This window comes from Lepus europaeus, chromosome 2, assembly GCF_033115175.1.
Source record: "Lepus europaeus isolate LE1 chromosome 2, mLepTim1.pri, whole genome shotgun sequence".
NCBI lineage: Eukaryota > Metazoa > Chordata > Mammalia > Lagomorpha > Leporidae > Lepus > Lepus europaeus.
The window spans coordinates 52,283,568-52,298,713 of record NC_084828.1 but is presented as its reverse complement, the minus strand read 5'-3'; the positions used below and the strand labels follow the sequence as shown (position 1 = coordinate 52,298,713).

The 15,146-nt window shown below is 36.0% G+C and overlaps 1 protein-coding gene across 5 annotated transcripts in view; it reads right to left on the bottom strand.

Moving 5' to 3' along the window:
• Nucleotides 1–298: 298 nt before the first annotated feature.
• The window catches only part of ARL6 (ADP ribosylation factor like GTPase 6), a 39,962-nt gene continuing 25,114 nt past the window's right edge, over nucleotides 299–15,146 (bottom strand). For all 5 annotated transcript variants that reach the window (XM_062176067.1, XM_062176097.1, XM_062176086.1 and 2 more), the window contains 3 exons: nucleotides 11,131–11,260; nucleotides 7,135–7,190; nucleotides 299–735 (listed from right to left, as the gene is read on the bottom strand). In XM_062176067.1, the coding sequence (XP_062032051.1) occupies nucleotides 710–735; nucleotides 7,135–7,190; nucleotides 11,131–11,260 (212 nt within the window). In that variant the 3' untranslated portion in view covers nucleotides 299–709. The remainder of the gene's footprint in view (nucleotides 736–7,134; nucleotides 7,191–11,130; nucleotides 11,261–15,146) is intronic.

Sequence of the window (15,146 nt, the reverse complement as noted above, 5' to 3'; positions counted from 1 at the left end):
GTATGAAAATGTTCTCAAATATCCCTCATTAAATTTTAAGTTCTCTGAAGATAGGGAGTGTCTTAACTACTTTGTATCATCATTGCCTAAGATAAGTCTGCTAGATATAGAGATATTCAATATACATTGAAAAAACAAGTTCAGCTTCATTTGGCCTCAGACCATTTATATGTGCTTGATAGTAAACCACCAAATGCCATTTAAACAAAATATTATTCTTTTCAGCATAAACAAAGCACACTAGTTGGTATACTTCATTTTATGTTTTATTGATGATGATATACAGTAAAAATTTAATATATATTAATTACCAAGTCCCTTATAAATATTTAAAATCTTTTTCGTATGCACAATTCTGAAGAAAATTCAAAGATAAAATGTACTATATCATAAATCATGATGAAATATTGAGATGGCTTATAACTCTGACTCTTAAACATCCTAATTATAATAAAATATACATCTTTAACAAGAAGTTGGTAATTCAATAGTCCTTTTGAGAGAAGATTTAGTTTCCATATAATTAATGGTCACATTAGCATACCTGAAGTTCTATGTTCTTACAAAGCTCATTCAGAGTCCATAAATGCAAGCAGAACATTACAAAATATTCTTGGATGCACACACATTAAAAAAAAATTAAAGTATTCAGTTAGCCTTATAATATTCCTTGAAGTCAGAATTTTTGAGGTTTCCAAATACTATTGTTTCACGTCTTCACAGCCTGGATCTGATCTGATAACAAAAACAAAAAATATCAGTCTCTACATGGCAGAAATTACTTTTTAAAGTAATCAAAGAGACATCTATGTAACATGATGGAATTGTATCTACATACCTATTTTTAAAATGATGTTTTTTAAAGAACAATTAATAATATAGTTTTAATTTTTTACTGAAGTTGTACATGCATATAAAAAGTTCTACAAGACTGTATGAAAAACAGCAGTCCCTTGCTTCATTTCCCTTCCGCATTTTCAAAGGCAACTACTTCCAACTCCCCTCTAGGTGATTATTTGTGTATCTCTAAATATGTTTTTATTATTATTTCTTGAAATGTTAGTTCCTTCAATGTAACATGAGGTATCATCTCTCTCACATTTCCACGCTGCTCTTGGGCAACCCTCATAATAGTTGTAACACTCTCAATTCTCTTTAGTAACTTATCTGGTCATTATCAATATGACCATGTGATGATACAGGTGGTTTACTATCTGCTACATTTTTGTTTTCCCTGGAGTTAATAATTGTCCTCCTGCCCCAATGAAACCCATCTGTTCAGTTTGTGTGCTTAACACTAATTCAATCCCCTACTCCCACAGTTTAAACTTTTATGCTTACAAAGCACAACAATCCATCAATTTCATCTTCTTGAACTGTCCCTTACACTATTATTAAACTCAACAATCTAGACCAATTTATTGTTTCCCATGCCTGCCAGTTGTTCTTTGAACAAATCTCCTTCAACTATCATTCTGTTTTTTTTTTTAAAGGTTTATTTATTTTATTTGAAAGGCAGAGTTACAGAGCAACAGGTAGAAAGAGACAGAGAAAAACAGAAAGAGGGAGAGAAATCTTTCATCTGTTGGTTCACTCCCCGAGGGGCCACAATGACCAGAGTTAGGACAGGCTGAAGTCAGGAGCCTGGAACTCCATTAGGATCTCCCAGGTGGGTGTAAGGGCCAAAATACCTAGACCATCTTCTGCTGTTTTCCCAGGCACATTAGCAGGCAGTTTGGTCAGAAGCGGAGCTATCCAAGAGTCAAACTGGCACTCATATGGAATGCTAGCATCCCAGGCAGACCCTTAACTCAGCACAAAGTCAGCCCCTCCTTTCACTATCATTCTAAGATTTCCATTAACATCCACAGGATTCCTTTCCCCACTCTCTTCTGCTGGTTTTCCTATTTTATGATAGCTTATTTTTTTCTTTCTGGTCTATTCAACTTGTTTTTCAGGAGTAGTCTTCTCAGTTTCCAGTACAGTAAAAGGCATAAAAAGCAAATTCTTGAGAGACTTTATATAGCTAAAGATGTCTATTCTATTCACAAAATACACTGATGCTACCTGGTAGTATAATTTCATTATTTTCTCCTTGGTTGTTTCCACGCATTTCTCATTTATCCCATGGCATATACATTGTTATTTTGATTAGTCTGATGTTTTTCTGTTTCCTTATGTTTTATATGAAACCGCTTTCTCAGGGTGGTTGTAGAATCTTCCATCATTTTTGGCACTGGAGTATGGGAATATTTTCACCCATTGTTTTGGTATCTCCAGAAGCTTTTCTACTGAAAATTCATCATTCATTTCTGAAAAATATTGTTTGATAATTTGCTACCCTCTGTTTATTTTGTATTTTTTCTAAAAATTCTATTAGAGCTAGGGTCTCCTAAACATGAATCTTTATTATCTTTATTGTCTTTGTTTACAATTTTTTACTTTTTGCATTTTTGCTCTACTTTCTGGAAGACTGCCTCTTTTTTACTTTTTTTAAATTGAGTTTTCCATGTCAACTCTTATTTTCCAATAACATTTCCTATTCTTATTTTCCAATATCTCATATTTTTGTTCTTTGTTCCTCCTCAAGTAGTACCTTAGTTTAATTCATGAAAGTGACACTTTTGGGGCCGGCGCTGAAGCGCAGTGGGTTAAAGCCCCAGCAAGCAGTGTTGTCATTCCACATGGTCACAGTTTGAGTCCCAGATGCTCCATTTCTGATCTAGCTCCCTGCTAATGTGCCTGGGAAAGCAGTGGATGATGGCAGAAATCCTTGGGCCCCAGCACCCATGTGGGAGACCCAGAAGAAGGTCCTGGCTCCTGATTGGCCCAGCTCTGGCTTTGCAGCCAACTGGGGAGTGAACCACAGTCTCTATTTCTCTCTGTAACTCTTTCAAATAAATAAATCTTTAAAAAAAGGAAACACCTTATTTTATTTCTTTGAAGAAATGTTTTTCAAAAAACGAAGAGTTTTTAAAAATGTTCTCACTACATAAATTCTACTTCCTATAGCATGTACTTGTTTGTATTCCCCATCTTTCATGTTTTCACTCTGAAATGCTTGGTGATTCTTTGCCGCCAGGTCAGAGGCATAAATGCACACTAAAAAGTTTATTGGGATTTGGAGGCGTGTGGAAAGCTTGCCAACTATATGGTCTTTATTCTCCTGTGCCTGGTTAAGCCATTCCAATGTTAGTACCTTTAGTTCTTTTCTCTCAGGCTGGTCTGATTTCACAAAGGTGACTCTTGCTATCTCTTGCCTACTGCCAGTGTTTTTTGGGAGAGGTAGAGATAGAGAAGGATTGCAATATTCACTATGAAAGCTTTCAATTACTCCTCACTCTCAGTTCAGTACCATGATACACAGTTGTGCCTGGTGTGTTCCAGTTCAGCGATGCACTGTTTGACTTCAGAAAATAAATCTTCAAACTTCTTTTGTGAGGGAAGATGTATAACTATGTCTTTTTTCAGCCCCACCTTCATTACTATTTTCAATTTCTACTAATTTCTGAAACTTGGAGGGGATATGTAATGTAAATTAGGCTGCATTCCAACTTCTCCCAGTGCCAGCAGAGAATTTAGTTTTCCAAGGTTAAGTCATTCAGCACCCATCAAATATCCAGTTTCCAAAATCTGTTTGCCATTTGTACTAATTCCCTGCTTTTTGTCTGTGTAAATGGATGTCTTTTTAGAAAGTTCCTTTATTGTTAGTGAGATTTGGGGAGGAACTACAACTAAGTATGTATGTTCAATGTTATATTTTTTCAATGGAATACCCAAATGTATAGTTTATAAGAACTAACAAAATTAAGTATGTGTGTTCAATCTTCTGTTTTTCCATGGCATACCCATATGTATAGTTTATAAAAGTTGACTAACAAAACTTAGAGCATTATTAACTTTTTCCATACAGATAAAGTGATAAAATTAATGTTTCATTAGTTTGTGGGAAGATTTCTTTTGAAAAATAATCTTATTTGAAACTTTAGAGCTAGAAAACTGACAGTTGTCCAATAGGTTCTACAAATTCTATAGTGGTTTAAAAAATGCTTCATAGTTTATTCAAGTGTTCTTATTTTTGGATCATTACACATGCACAGTTATTGAGAATCTTCCCAAAAGATATCAGAATCATGCCATTAAAAATGTCATTTAATATGGCTGGTGTTATGGCATAGTGGGTAATGCTGCTACCTGAAACACTGGCATCCCATATGGGCGCCAGTTCATGCCTTGGCTGCTCCACTTCCAATCCAGCTTCCTCCCAATGGCCTGAGAAAGGCAGCAGAGGATGGCTAACGTGCCTGGGCCCCATCACACATGATATGGGGTACTCAGATGAACCTCCTGGCTTCTGGCTTCTGCCCGGCTCAGCCCTGGCCTTTGTGTGCACTTGAGAAGTAAACCAGTGGATGGAAGACCACTCTGTCTGTCTGTCTGTCTGTCTCTGTAAATCTTTCAAATAAATAAGCAAATTTTTTTAAAAAGTAATTTAATATTTCACCAGAAAGCTTCCCAACTTAAGTTTAACATAGATTAAATTGGTCCAATTAGAACCACAAGCTTTCTTTTTTTTTTAAGTATAATGAATAGATATAAATTCAAAACATCTTTTATATTTAGATGTACATAAATGCCTTTGGCTAACAAGTTAAGAGTTCTAGGTACAGACTACTCGCCTGTATTTACTGCTACTTATTTTGAAAAATAGGTTCTTATCTCTTTTCAAATCTAGAGACAGTTGGGAACATCAAACTATAAACTATTTACTACTATACAGGAAATCTGAACAAAGGACCTCCTATATGAAACCAAACTGGTACACTTTTTATTTATGTACTTAGTTTCCTGCTCTATTAAATAGCAAGGTTAGGTAAGAGTGTACATTTAACATGTATTAAGTCATTTTTTATGCAAAGTACTGAAAGATCTACATTATCTAACTTAATCCAACATAATTTATGATATTTAAAAAACTTTTCAGAAGAAAAAAATTTCTTCACACAACAGTAAGGTATGTCTCCTAACATGTGAAGGGGTTAAATAACAAGTAGTGGGAAAAAATGCTTTATTCAAAAGCCTAGGCTCTTTTTACTGCTATTCCATGCAGCTTATATAACAACATAGGGATACCACCACTTATCTTGCAGAGGACTGTTGTAAAGGGTACATAAAGTGACATGGCAACAAAGGACACAAAGTATTTCTAATAATGTGTCCTCCTTACAAAGATTTGAGAGATAAGACAAATAATGGATCCAAAAAGTCAAAGAAACAAAGGTAGCAAGACTACAACTGGCTATGTGTACTCTGATATTGGATTGTTACTGACACCTAGTGGCCCAATTGCTAAAGACAAAATCAAAGGGGGTGGGGGGGAGACAGGAGAGTTACAATTTAAAATCCAGATGACTATCAATCTGCTTTCAGTAAGTTCTGTGGTCTGAATTAGTTTATTATGAGTAGATAATAGGGTTTCATCTATGCTATTATCTTTATTGTGAGAAATGGCAATCACTTGTAAAATAAATCAGGGCTGAAAATATTCTTCTGGTATCTTCTCAGGAATGTTACCCTGCAATTTGCTTCTGGTGGGAATCCAACCTATAAACTTGACCATTTCTTTATCATAGTCTAAGAATAGAAGTAGGCGAGTTTACAGAAAAATCCCACCATTTCTGCTGAGATGCACTACAAATTTTCAATTTTCACTTAATTGTAAAACATGTCTAGAATGCAGTTTAGCAGTGTCATATGACTGTACAGATATATATAAAAGAGATCAAAATACAATAGCCTGTGCGCTTAACTAAAAACATCATACTTTACTAAAAACAAAACAAATATTTATGAAATACATATTTAGTACTTTGAACCAAAGAAATACTATGTCTTCTGAAGTATGGGCTACTCTTAGATCTACCAGGATTTGTGATATATCCCTCCTATTGTTTCTGGCATGCAGAAGGAAAAAAAAATACATATATCAGGCATTAGAAAGTTTAAAAAGAAGTTAGGGTAGGAAGATTCTTTTTTTTTTATTTTTTATTTTTTGACAGGCAGAGTGGATAGTGAGAGAGAGAGAGAGAGAGAGAGAGAGAGAGAGAGAGAAAGGTCTTCCTTTTTGCCATTGGTTCACCCTCCAATGGCCGCTGCGGCCGGCACATCATGCTGATCCGAAGCCAGGAGCCAGGTGCTTCTCCTGGTCTCCCATGCGGGTGTAGGGCCCAAGGACTTGGGCCATCCTCCACTGCCTTCCCCGGCCATAGCAGAGAGCTGGCCTGGAAGACGGGCAACTGGGATAGAATCCGGCGTCCCAACCGGGACTAGAACCCGGTGTGCTGGCGCCGCAAGGTGGAGGATTAGCCTGTTAAGCCACAGCACCGGCCAGGGTAAGAAGATTCTAAATAAGAACAGTCTTCAGTTCTCACAATTGAAAATTTTTGATCTGGCCATCAAGACTCTGCAATAAGGACCTATATAGAACTTGGGTTCATTCACTTCTATCTATTGCTTTGTGAGTTTCAAGTCATTCCGGTGGCTATTAAATAAGGTAACCTTAAGAAAAAAGATTTATGTTGATTTTACTCCCTTTTATGGTAAGCTTGTATCAACCTAGGATAAGTATTTTGATAAATAACAAACAGAACTGTAAATATTGTACATAAAATATCAACAGGTTACCAGTATTTACAACACTAAATATGGTAAAGGTTGTATAAGCATGCCATGGAGCTTTACATGAAGTATAGCATGGTTCTTAAAAGCTACATGCCTTTCAGACTTATTTTTAGTCATGGACACCACAGTCTAACCCTTGTCCCTAACTTCAAATGTGCTTTGGTACTAAGTCTGACAGAAATCTTTTGCCATAAGTTGAAACTATTTTCCAGATTTTTCATACATGTTGATTGCAAAGATGCTAGCATCTTATTTAAATAAGTTTTTTAGAGGAATATATTAGCAGTGAATGCAGCAAAGTTTGGATACTTACTGTACTCTTTTTTCTGATAGCAGAAATAAATGGAAACAAGAGGAAAAGAGGCAATGATATAATAAAAAAAATGTGAAAAAGGAAGTCATATGACTGGAAAGGAAACAAAGGCTGAGAATATACAGTGCTTTGTGATGTACCTTGAAGCCAGTCTACACCTTCTTGCAATCCTTCTCCTTTTATGGCATCACTAGCACTGTAATAAAATCCAGAAGAAACGTATCCATTTCATTATATCGTTCAATCACAGGAATAGAGACCTAAGTTTTGCCATGTGGCAAATTACTATATCCTAGGAATACATACTTAAGGCAAGACTGATTAAGCACCAAAACTGAATACAAATAGGAAATAAAAATGTGAGTGTTCAGGAGCAAGACATGAGAGAATTATTCACAGTTTGTATAGACATCTTCAAAAGTGTATCATTAAGGGTTACTATTTGAGAAATTGTATGTAGATTGACATTAATAACAAATACGCTTTGATTCATTTTCCCAGTGGAGAAAAATTTTATAGAGTCCATTGTCGCGTTTTGTTCAGACCCAATAGTTCAATAGCATTTACTCATTAAAAATGTTGGACTTAGGTTGTAAAAGATTTATGGGATGCAGTTTTTTATTTTAAGTGGAATTTGGTATCTATAAGGTACAAACCACTTAATAATAGCTTTGGTAAGCTAGTAGAATGTAGAAAATACTCAGTCTATTTCAATCATAGCTTTAAATTTATTAGCTGTAGGAACCTGGCTGAGTTAGTACATTTGATTGTAGCCAAAGGCCAAGATGCGATGAGTTACTTAATCATTTTGTCTTTAGTTTTGGCATCTGTAAAATGGGGGAATATTACTATTGACTTAGTATGATTATCGTGAGAACTATAAATTTGAGGGGTGTGTATTTGAGTATGTATAAAACAAAAGAAGAGGGCCCTTCCATGGCCTTTCAGCCTTAAGAATATAAACTTATATTCTTATTATGACATTTCTATATAATCATAACTTAGTTATATAAGCCAAAATAATAAAATGTACAAGACTTTTAAAGTATCAAATAATCGTTTTAAGGGATGCAGACTGACAGTTTCTCTTAACATATTATTGGTCTACTAATTCTGTTTCAAAATACAATGACTGTATAGCAATTTATTTTTATACATATTCATACATATGAAAGTAGATTTTCTGACTGAATAAGGTTTCCATTATTGCGCTGAAGCATGACTTTAAAATTCAGTGAAATACCCCAAAATTTAAACTGATTCTAATCAAAAGAAAAATTACTTCCATGCAATTACTTATTAGACTAAGAATATGGCTTATATTATTTTAAGATAGGAAGACAGAAAAAAAGTGTGAGATAACACAATTATTCAAAGCAAATGACTCATTTTTATAGCAATAGCAAAACATCACGACTGAAATACTTAAGTAAAGATCAAGTTATTGATTTTCTTATACACCTAAAGTTCAAACAAGTAACTCAATGAAGAAATCCTTCTCTGGTGGAGATGTCACTACTATACCAAAATTCCTGCATCTGTTCCTAACAAGTCCCAAATGTCTGACTTGTACTTTTCATATAAACCATACGACCTTTACTAGAATAAATACAGTCTTCATCACCTCTTCCAATGCCCTGTGTGTTAGACCTATTTGCTTCTCAAAGGCCTCATCGCCTATAATTTCCCCCTGGATCACCCTGTTCCAGTCAGCCTGGACCTTCTGCTGTTCTTGGAGCACAGCAAGCAAGGCTCATCTAAGAAGAGCTTTTTCCTCACTGACCTCTCTCTATCTGGACTGCCATTCCCACAAACCTTTGCATTAATGTCCCCTGGGCTCAATTAGGTCTCAGAGGGAGCACCTCTTATTATTGTTTTTATTATTGTCTTATTTATTTTTTGTCATTCTGACCATTGACTTATTACATAAGTACATTTATTTACTTATTATCTGTCTCTCCCACAAAATAGTAAATAAGTAAATATGTATATATCATGTTAGGGACTGAGTCAAAGAATACACAAGAATAGTAACACAATCAGATACTTAAAACCAGAGTTGACTATATGTATAGGATATGGTAAAAAATAAACCAGAACAACTTTCCTTTAATTTTCCTGTCTATATTTCTCCATGATCTTTTTTTTTGCATGGTAAGTTTATCTGTACCTAAGGCATGTGATAGGGGCTATTGTATCTCTGTATCAGTAAACTTTACTTTCATTTCTATAATGGGAAAAGGACATATTTCAATTTTATATGTTTTTTAATACTGCAAAAAGAAAAAATATAATAAATGAAATAATACTAATTTGAATTTAGTGAAGAGATATCTGGATTGAATCAAAGAGTAGTCAAAATTATAGATTCTTAAAAATATATGGCAATCTTATAGTTCTTACAGAAAATATTGAAATATATTTCACACATCCTTATAGCATCAGGATATTACTTTTTCTCTCATAGATAAATGCTGAGATGGCACATTTGAATAAATAGATCTGTTAAAAATGCTAATTATTTTAAGTAGAAAGAGGATCTTTTACTACTTAGATCCATGTTTTTGAATGTCATATTTTCTATCAAAGTGGTTACAATACTTAACACAAAAATGAAAAATTAGTCTACAGGGGCCAGTATTGTGACACAGCAGGTTAAGCTGCCTCGTGTGATACCTGCATCTCATTCACGTGAGTGCAGGTTCAGGTTCCAGCTGTTCATTTCTGATTCTGCTCCCTGCTAATGAGCCTGGGAAAGCATAGGAAGAAGGTCCAAAGCACTCATGTTGGAGACCTGGAAGGAGTTCCAGGCTCTGGCCTTCGGCCTGGCCCAGCCCTGGCCATTGTGGCCATTGGGGAGTGAACTAGAAGACGAAGATCTCGTTTTCTGTCTCCCACCCTCTTTGCAATTCTGCCTTTCAAATAAATATTTTTTTTAAATAGACTAATTAAAGTAGAAAGGCAATAAATTTAGGTATATTTTAGCAAAATACTAAAGTTCTACCTCAAAATGTTTATCTTATGTCTTCTTACCAATAAAGTATCACAGCACCTCAGAATCTAACTCAAAAATCATTTCATAAAACCCTGAGGTTTCCTCTGACTGCAAAGTAAGAAATACTCTATTGGAGACAAGCACTGTTTCACTCCTGGCTTGAAGCCTTGAGTACTAGGAAGATACAGGGCTTTCTCGAGCTCCACTCCATGCCATTACTCTTTCAGCAGCAAGTTTAGCTCTGAAAATTATTCTCTGAGCTCTACTACTTTCTTGCTTCACCTTCTGGTTGCCCTTCTAGAGACAGTAGATTTCCAATCTTTCCCCACACTTGCCTTCTTTAAAAAAGGGGGAAAATTCTGAAAAAAAAAAAAAAAAAGGATACATTATGGCTGGGAGAGGTAGGTAGGTAAAACGGAGCTCAATAAGGTAGTGGTAGGCAATTATATTCCATATATGATCTCTGGCTATCCTTGTTGAAATATTTTAGTAGAAAGGCACAGTGGAGTTAAAAATATTAGTAAGAAACTGTTTTCCTAGTGAAAAAATGAATAAGTTGTCCAAACAAAATAAATATTTCCACTTCTATTTAATCATTTTAACAAATATTTATTGTGTATCTACTATGTACCAGTTATTATGCTACCACTATTTAAAGAAGTGAACACCACTGAAAAAATTCCAGTTCCTAACAAGTTAATGTATTAGTGTAGAAAAACAGACTACAAACAAACACACATACACACATTTTGTACATATCTTGCATCTACATCATATGGTAGTCACTCTCTTGAAAGAAGTACAACAGCAAGCCAGGAAAGTTATTTTGGTGAATGGTTCAGAGAGGGAGGACAAAAGTACAGATGGTGCTGAGCTGATTCCATGTGCGGAAGGAAATCAGGAAGAATACATAGGCTATTTAAGTTATTCTATAATGGTTACTTACATTTTTCTATCTCGCAAACAATATGAAAGATTTTTAAGTAAGATATTCATGAAAATCTACAATGTCACAAAATTACTTAGTTTATTTCTTCCTATGTTTAGTTACCTAGAAAATGAGGTTAGAAACAAACAACAAAACCCCTAAGCTTAGAGATTTTTCAAGAAGATAAAATGAAAAGTAAATATAAAACTTTACCAAATATGCCATGGTTTATCTTTTATGTTCTCTAAACACAGCAACTGAGACACTTTTACAGATGTCACTGCATCTCTAAGATCCATTTTGTTTGCAAAGAATAAGATTGGAATTCGACGATGTTTAATATCTAAAAGAGAAAATAAGACTATTACCACACTTCCAGTTTTTTGGGTCACTCAGCCTTAAATCTTTAAGGTTGAAATCAACCAAACTGTTTTCTAATCACTTTTTTCTACACTGCACAAACATAAGCATATAATATATACATTGTTGGGCTTGCATCTGAGCAATAAAAAAAAGTACTCCCTATAGACCACTTATCCTCTAGCCAGGAGCTTTAGACCAAAGATGGGGTGTAAGTGGGAAGCACAACGAGAAATTACAAAGAAGCTTGTGCACAAAAGGGTAAAATATTTTGTTTGTGTCATTTTTAATGTTAAACAAAGAGAAGGGAAACTTCAAGTAGAAGGAGGAAAAATTGTATCTTAACTGTGGTTTTCACAGTAGCAAGCCTAGGTATTTTCCTAAGACATTTTTACATCATTATAATTTTGGAAACATTTTTCATTGTTTTGAATACAGAGCCCATTTTATACAGTTCAGAATCTGGAAGATACAAAATGATACATAGTAAAACAATCTCCCTCCTCCTACCTTTGTCTGGGGTCATTTAATCACTGATAGCATCAATAAGCTGGCATCTTTGTGGGAATATTTTATGGAATTTCCAAGTAGAATTCTTAAGTTACTCATCAAGCAAATAGTAGTACTCTATATCTTTTTTTTGTTTTATGGTTCCAATATCATTATTTTATAATTTTTCTTAATTACATGTTTTAAGCTCCATGGCAACACATGGAGAGTTATTTCTTCATTATTTTAACCATTCTGGAATATACTTCTTTTAGTACTATGTATCATGATTTAGCCAGAACCCAATGGAGATTTACTCATATTTGTCACCAGTCTTTACAACTACAAATGGTGCTATAATGAATAAACTTGTATTTAGGTAATTTTGTATAAGACCCAGTATGTCTGTGGGATAAATTAAAGAAGTGGAATTGCTGGGTCAAAGGACATGTAAATAGCTATTTTGATAGACATTGATTTCCAAATTGTTTTTCATTAAAATTTGTATCAACCTATACTTCAAGAAATGTATGAGTGTTTTCACTCTTCTCATTCCTCTAGCCAAAATAATGTTATTAATCTTTTAGATTTTTTTTTAAAGATTTATTTATTTGAGAGGCAGAGTCACAGACAGAGAGAGGTCTTCCATTCCAAATGGTTCATTCCCATAATGGCTGCAACAGCCAGAGCTGGGCTGATCTGGAGCAGGAGCCTGGAGCTTCCTCCGGGTTTCCTACATGGGTGCAGGAGCCCAATCACTTGTGTAGGCTTCCACTGATTTCCCAGTCCATTAGTAGGGAGCTGGATCGGAAGTAGAATAGCCAAGAGACTCAAACTGGCACCCATATGGGATGTGGGCACCACAGGCAGAGGCTTAACCTACTATGCCACAGCGCTGGCCCATGGATCTTTTCCATATGATAGGCAAAAAAGCATGAACACATGTGTTCATGTCTTTACTTGCATGTCTCTTAAGAAAAGTCAAGAATCTTTCCATACATTCAAAAGATCCTTACACTTACTTTCTTTTTTTTTTTTTATTTTTATTTTTGACAGGCAGAGTGGACAGTAGAGGGAGACAGAGAGAAAGGTCTTCCATTTTGCCGCTGGTTCACCCTCCAATGGCCGCCGCGGTTGGCGCGCTGCGGCCGGCGCACCGTGCTGTTCCGATGGCAGGAGCCAGATGCTTCTCCTGGTCTCCCATGGGGTGTAGGGCCCAAGCACTTGGGCCATCCTCCACTGCACTCCTGGGCCACAGCAGAGAGCTGGCCTGGAAGAGGGGCAACCGGGACAGGATCGGTGCCCCAACCGGGACGAGAACCCGGTGTGCAGGCGCCGCAAGGCGGAGGATTAGCCTACTGAGCCGCGGCGCCGGCCGTACACTTACTTTCTTTTGTTGAGCTGTCTTGTCATATCCTTTCCCATTTTCTGTTAAGCTTTTATTTCTTTACTGATTTATAAAAACACAACTAGTACAGAAACAGGCCCTATAGGTATGATGTAAGTTGCAAATATTTTCCTTGCCTGTCATTTGACTATCCAGGGACTATTTTTCTATTCAAAGATATTTTTATGGCCTTCACTTTTCTTTTCTTTTCTTTTTCTTTTTCTTTCTTTTTTTTTTTTTTGACAGGCAGAGTGGATAGTGAGAGAGACAGAGAGAAAGGTCTTCCTTTTTGCCGTTGGTTCACCCTCCAATAGCCGCTGCAGCCGGCGCATCGCGCTGATCCGAAGCCAGGAGCCAGGCGCTTCTCCTGGTCTCCCAAGCGAGTGCAGGGCCCAAGGACTTGGGCCATCCTCCACTGCCTTCCCGGGCCATAGCAGAGAGCTGGCCTGGAAGACGGGTAACTGGGATAGAATCCGGCGCCCGAACCGGGACTAGAACCCGGTGTGCTGGCGCCGCAAGGTGGAGGATTAGCCTGTTAAGCCACGACGCCAGTATGGCCTTCACTTTTCAAAAAAAAAAATTCTTTATACACTTCAGTGGTGAAATCACTCCTTTGAGAATTTATTTCATAAAATAAAAGTATCAGTACCTAAAGATACATGAACAAGGCTGCAGTCGCGAAATCAAGTTTCTATTAAATTTGAAGCAGATTTTATAGGAACTATTTCATCTTATTAGGCGATGGTGTAACATTTTTTGAACAGAAAGTATAAAGATTAACCAAAGAAGATACACAACCAAAAATGCATTCTTGGCCGGTGCCAGGCTCACTAGGCTAATCCTCCGACTGCGGCGCCAGCACCCTAGGTTCTAGTCCCGGTTGGGGTACCGGATTCTGTCCCGGTTGCTCCTCTTTCAGTCCAGCTCTATGCTGTGGCCCGGGAAGGCAGTGGCGGATGGCCCAAGTGCTTGGGCCCTGCACTTGCATGGGAGACCAGGAGGAAGCAGCTGGCTCCTGGCTTCGGATTGGATCAGCGCAGCACACCAGCCTTAGTGGCCATTTGGGGGGTAAACCAACAGAAGGAAGACCTTTCTCTCTGTCTCTCTCTCTAACTCTGCCTGTCAAAAAAAAAATAATAATAATAATAAAAAATGCATTCTTAACCCAGATACAATACTGTTAAGTTTTTAAAATGAAAAAGTGATATTAAAGGTAAAAACTTTTTTAATTTCAAAAAAATTGAATAAGCTTGTAGTTGTCAGATAAAAACACAAAAGACACTTTGAATGTGCAATAGGAACTGTTTAAAGGACCTATGCTGTTTTCATTTAATTTTTAACAAATCCAGTTTTAAGCCATCATACTGTACAAAAAGCCCTAGCACAAAGTCTACTTCAAAATCTTTTTGAAATGAGTAAGGCTAGGAACTCAATTCACAGTACTTACTTCAGAGTTCTTTGCAGTCAGAGAAGGGAGGAAGAATAATATCTACCAATAGATGACTGATTGAATGAATATAGTATACCCTCAGAACAGCATATTGGACCCCATGAAAAGCAGTAATTATATAACTACATTCAGTTTGACTGGAAAGGATTGCCATTGTGCAGTATTAATTGAAAATCAGAAAAAACAGAAGATGTAAAGAATATAATAGCATTTTAGTAAATGATGACAGTCTCGATAGACTAGTCCTCAATCCTATAGATATCTTTGATGTATTTATGCTTATATTTATATACATGCTTTATATATTTATTTATTCTTTGTATATAAATACCTGTCTTGAGAGAATTCCTAAAATATATATTTAAGAAGTGCTATGATAAAACACATACAAATACACGCAACTCAGCAATAGAGCAATGAAAAAAAAAGATGTTAACCATAATAATTTTAATAGATGTTATAATACACTGAGTTTTACTTCCTTCATTACTTTTTCTGTCTGAATTATTTTTACTCTTCTTCTACTTATTTTTTATTTCAGAG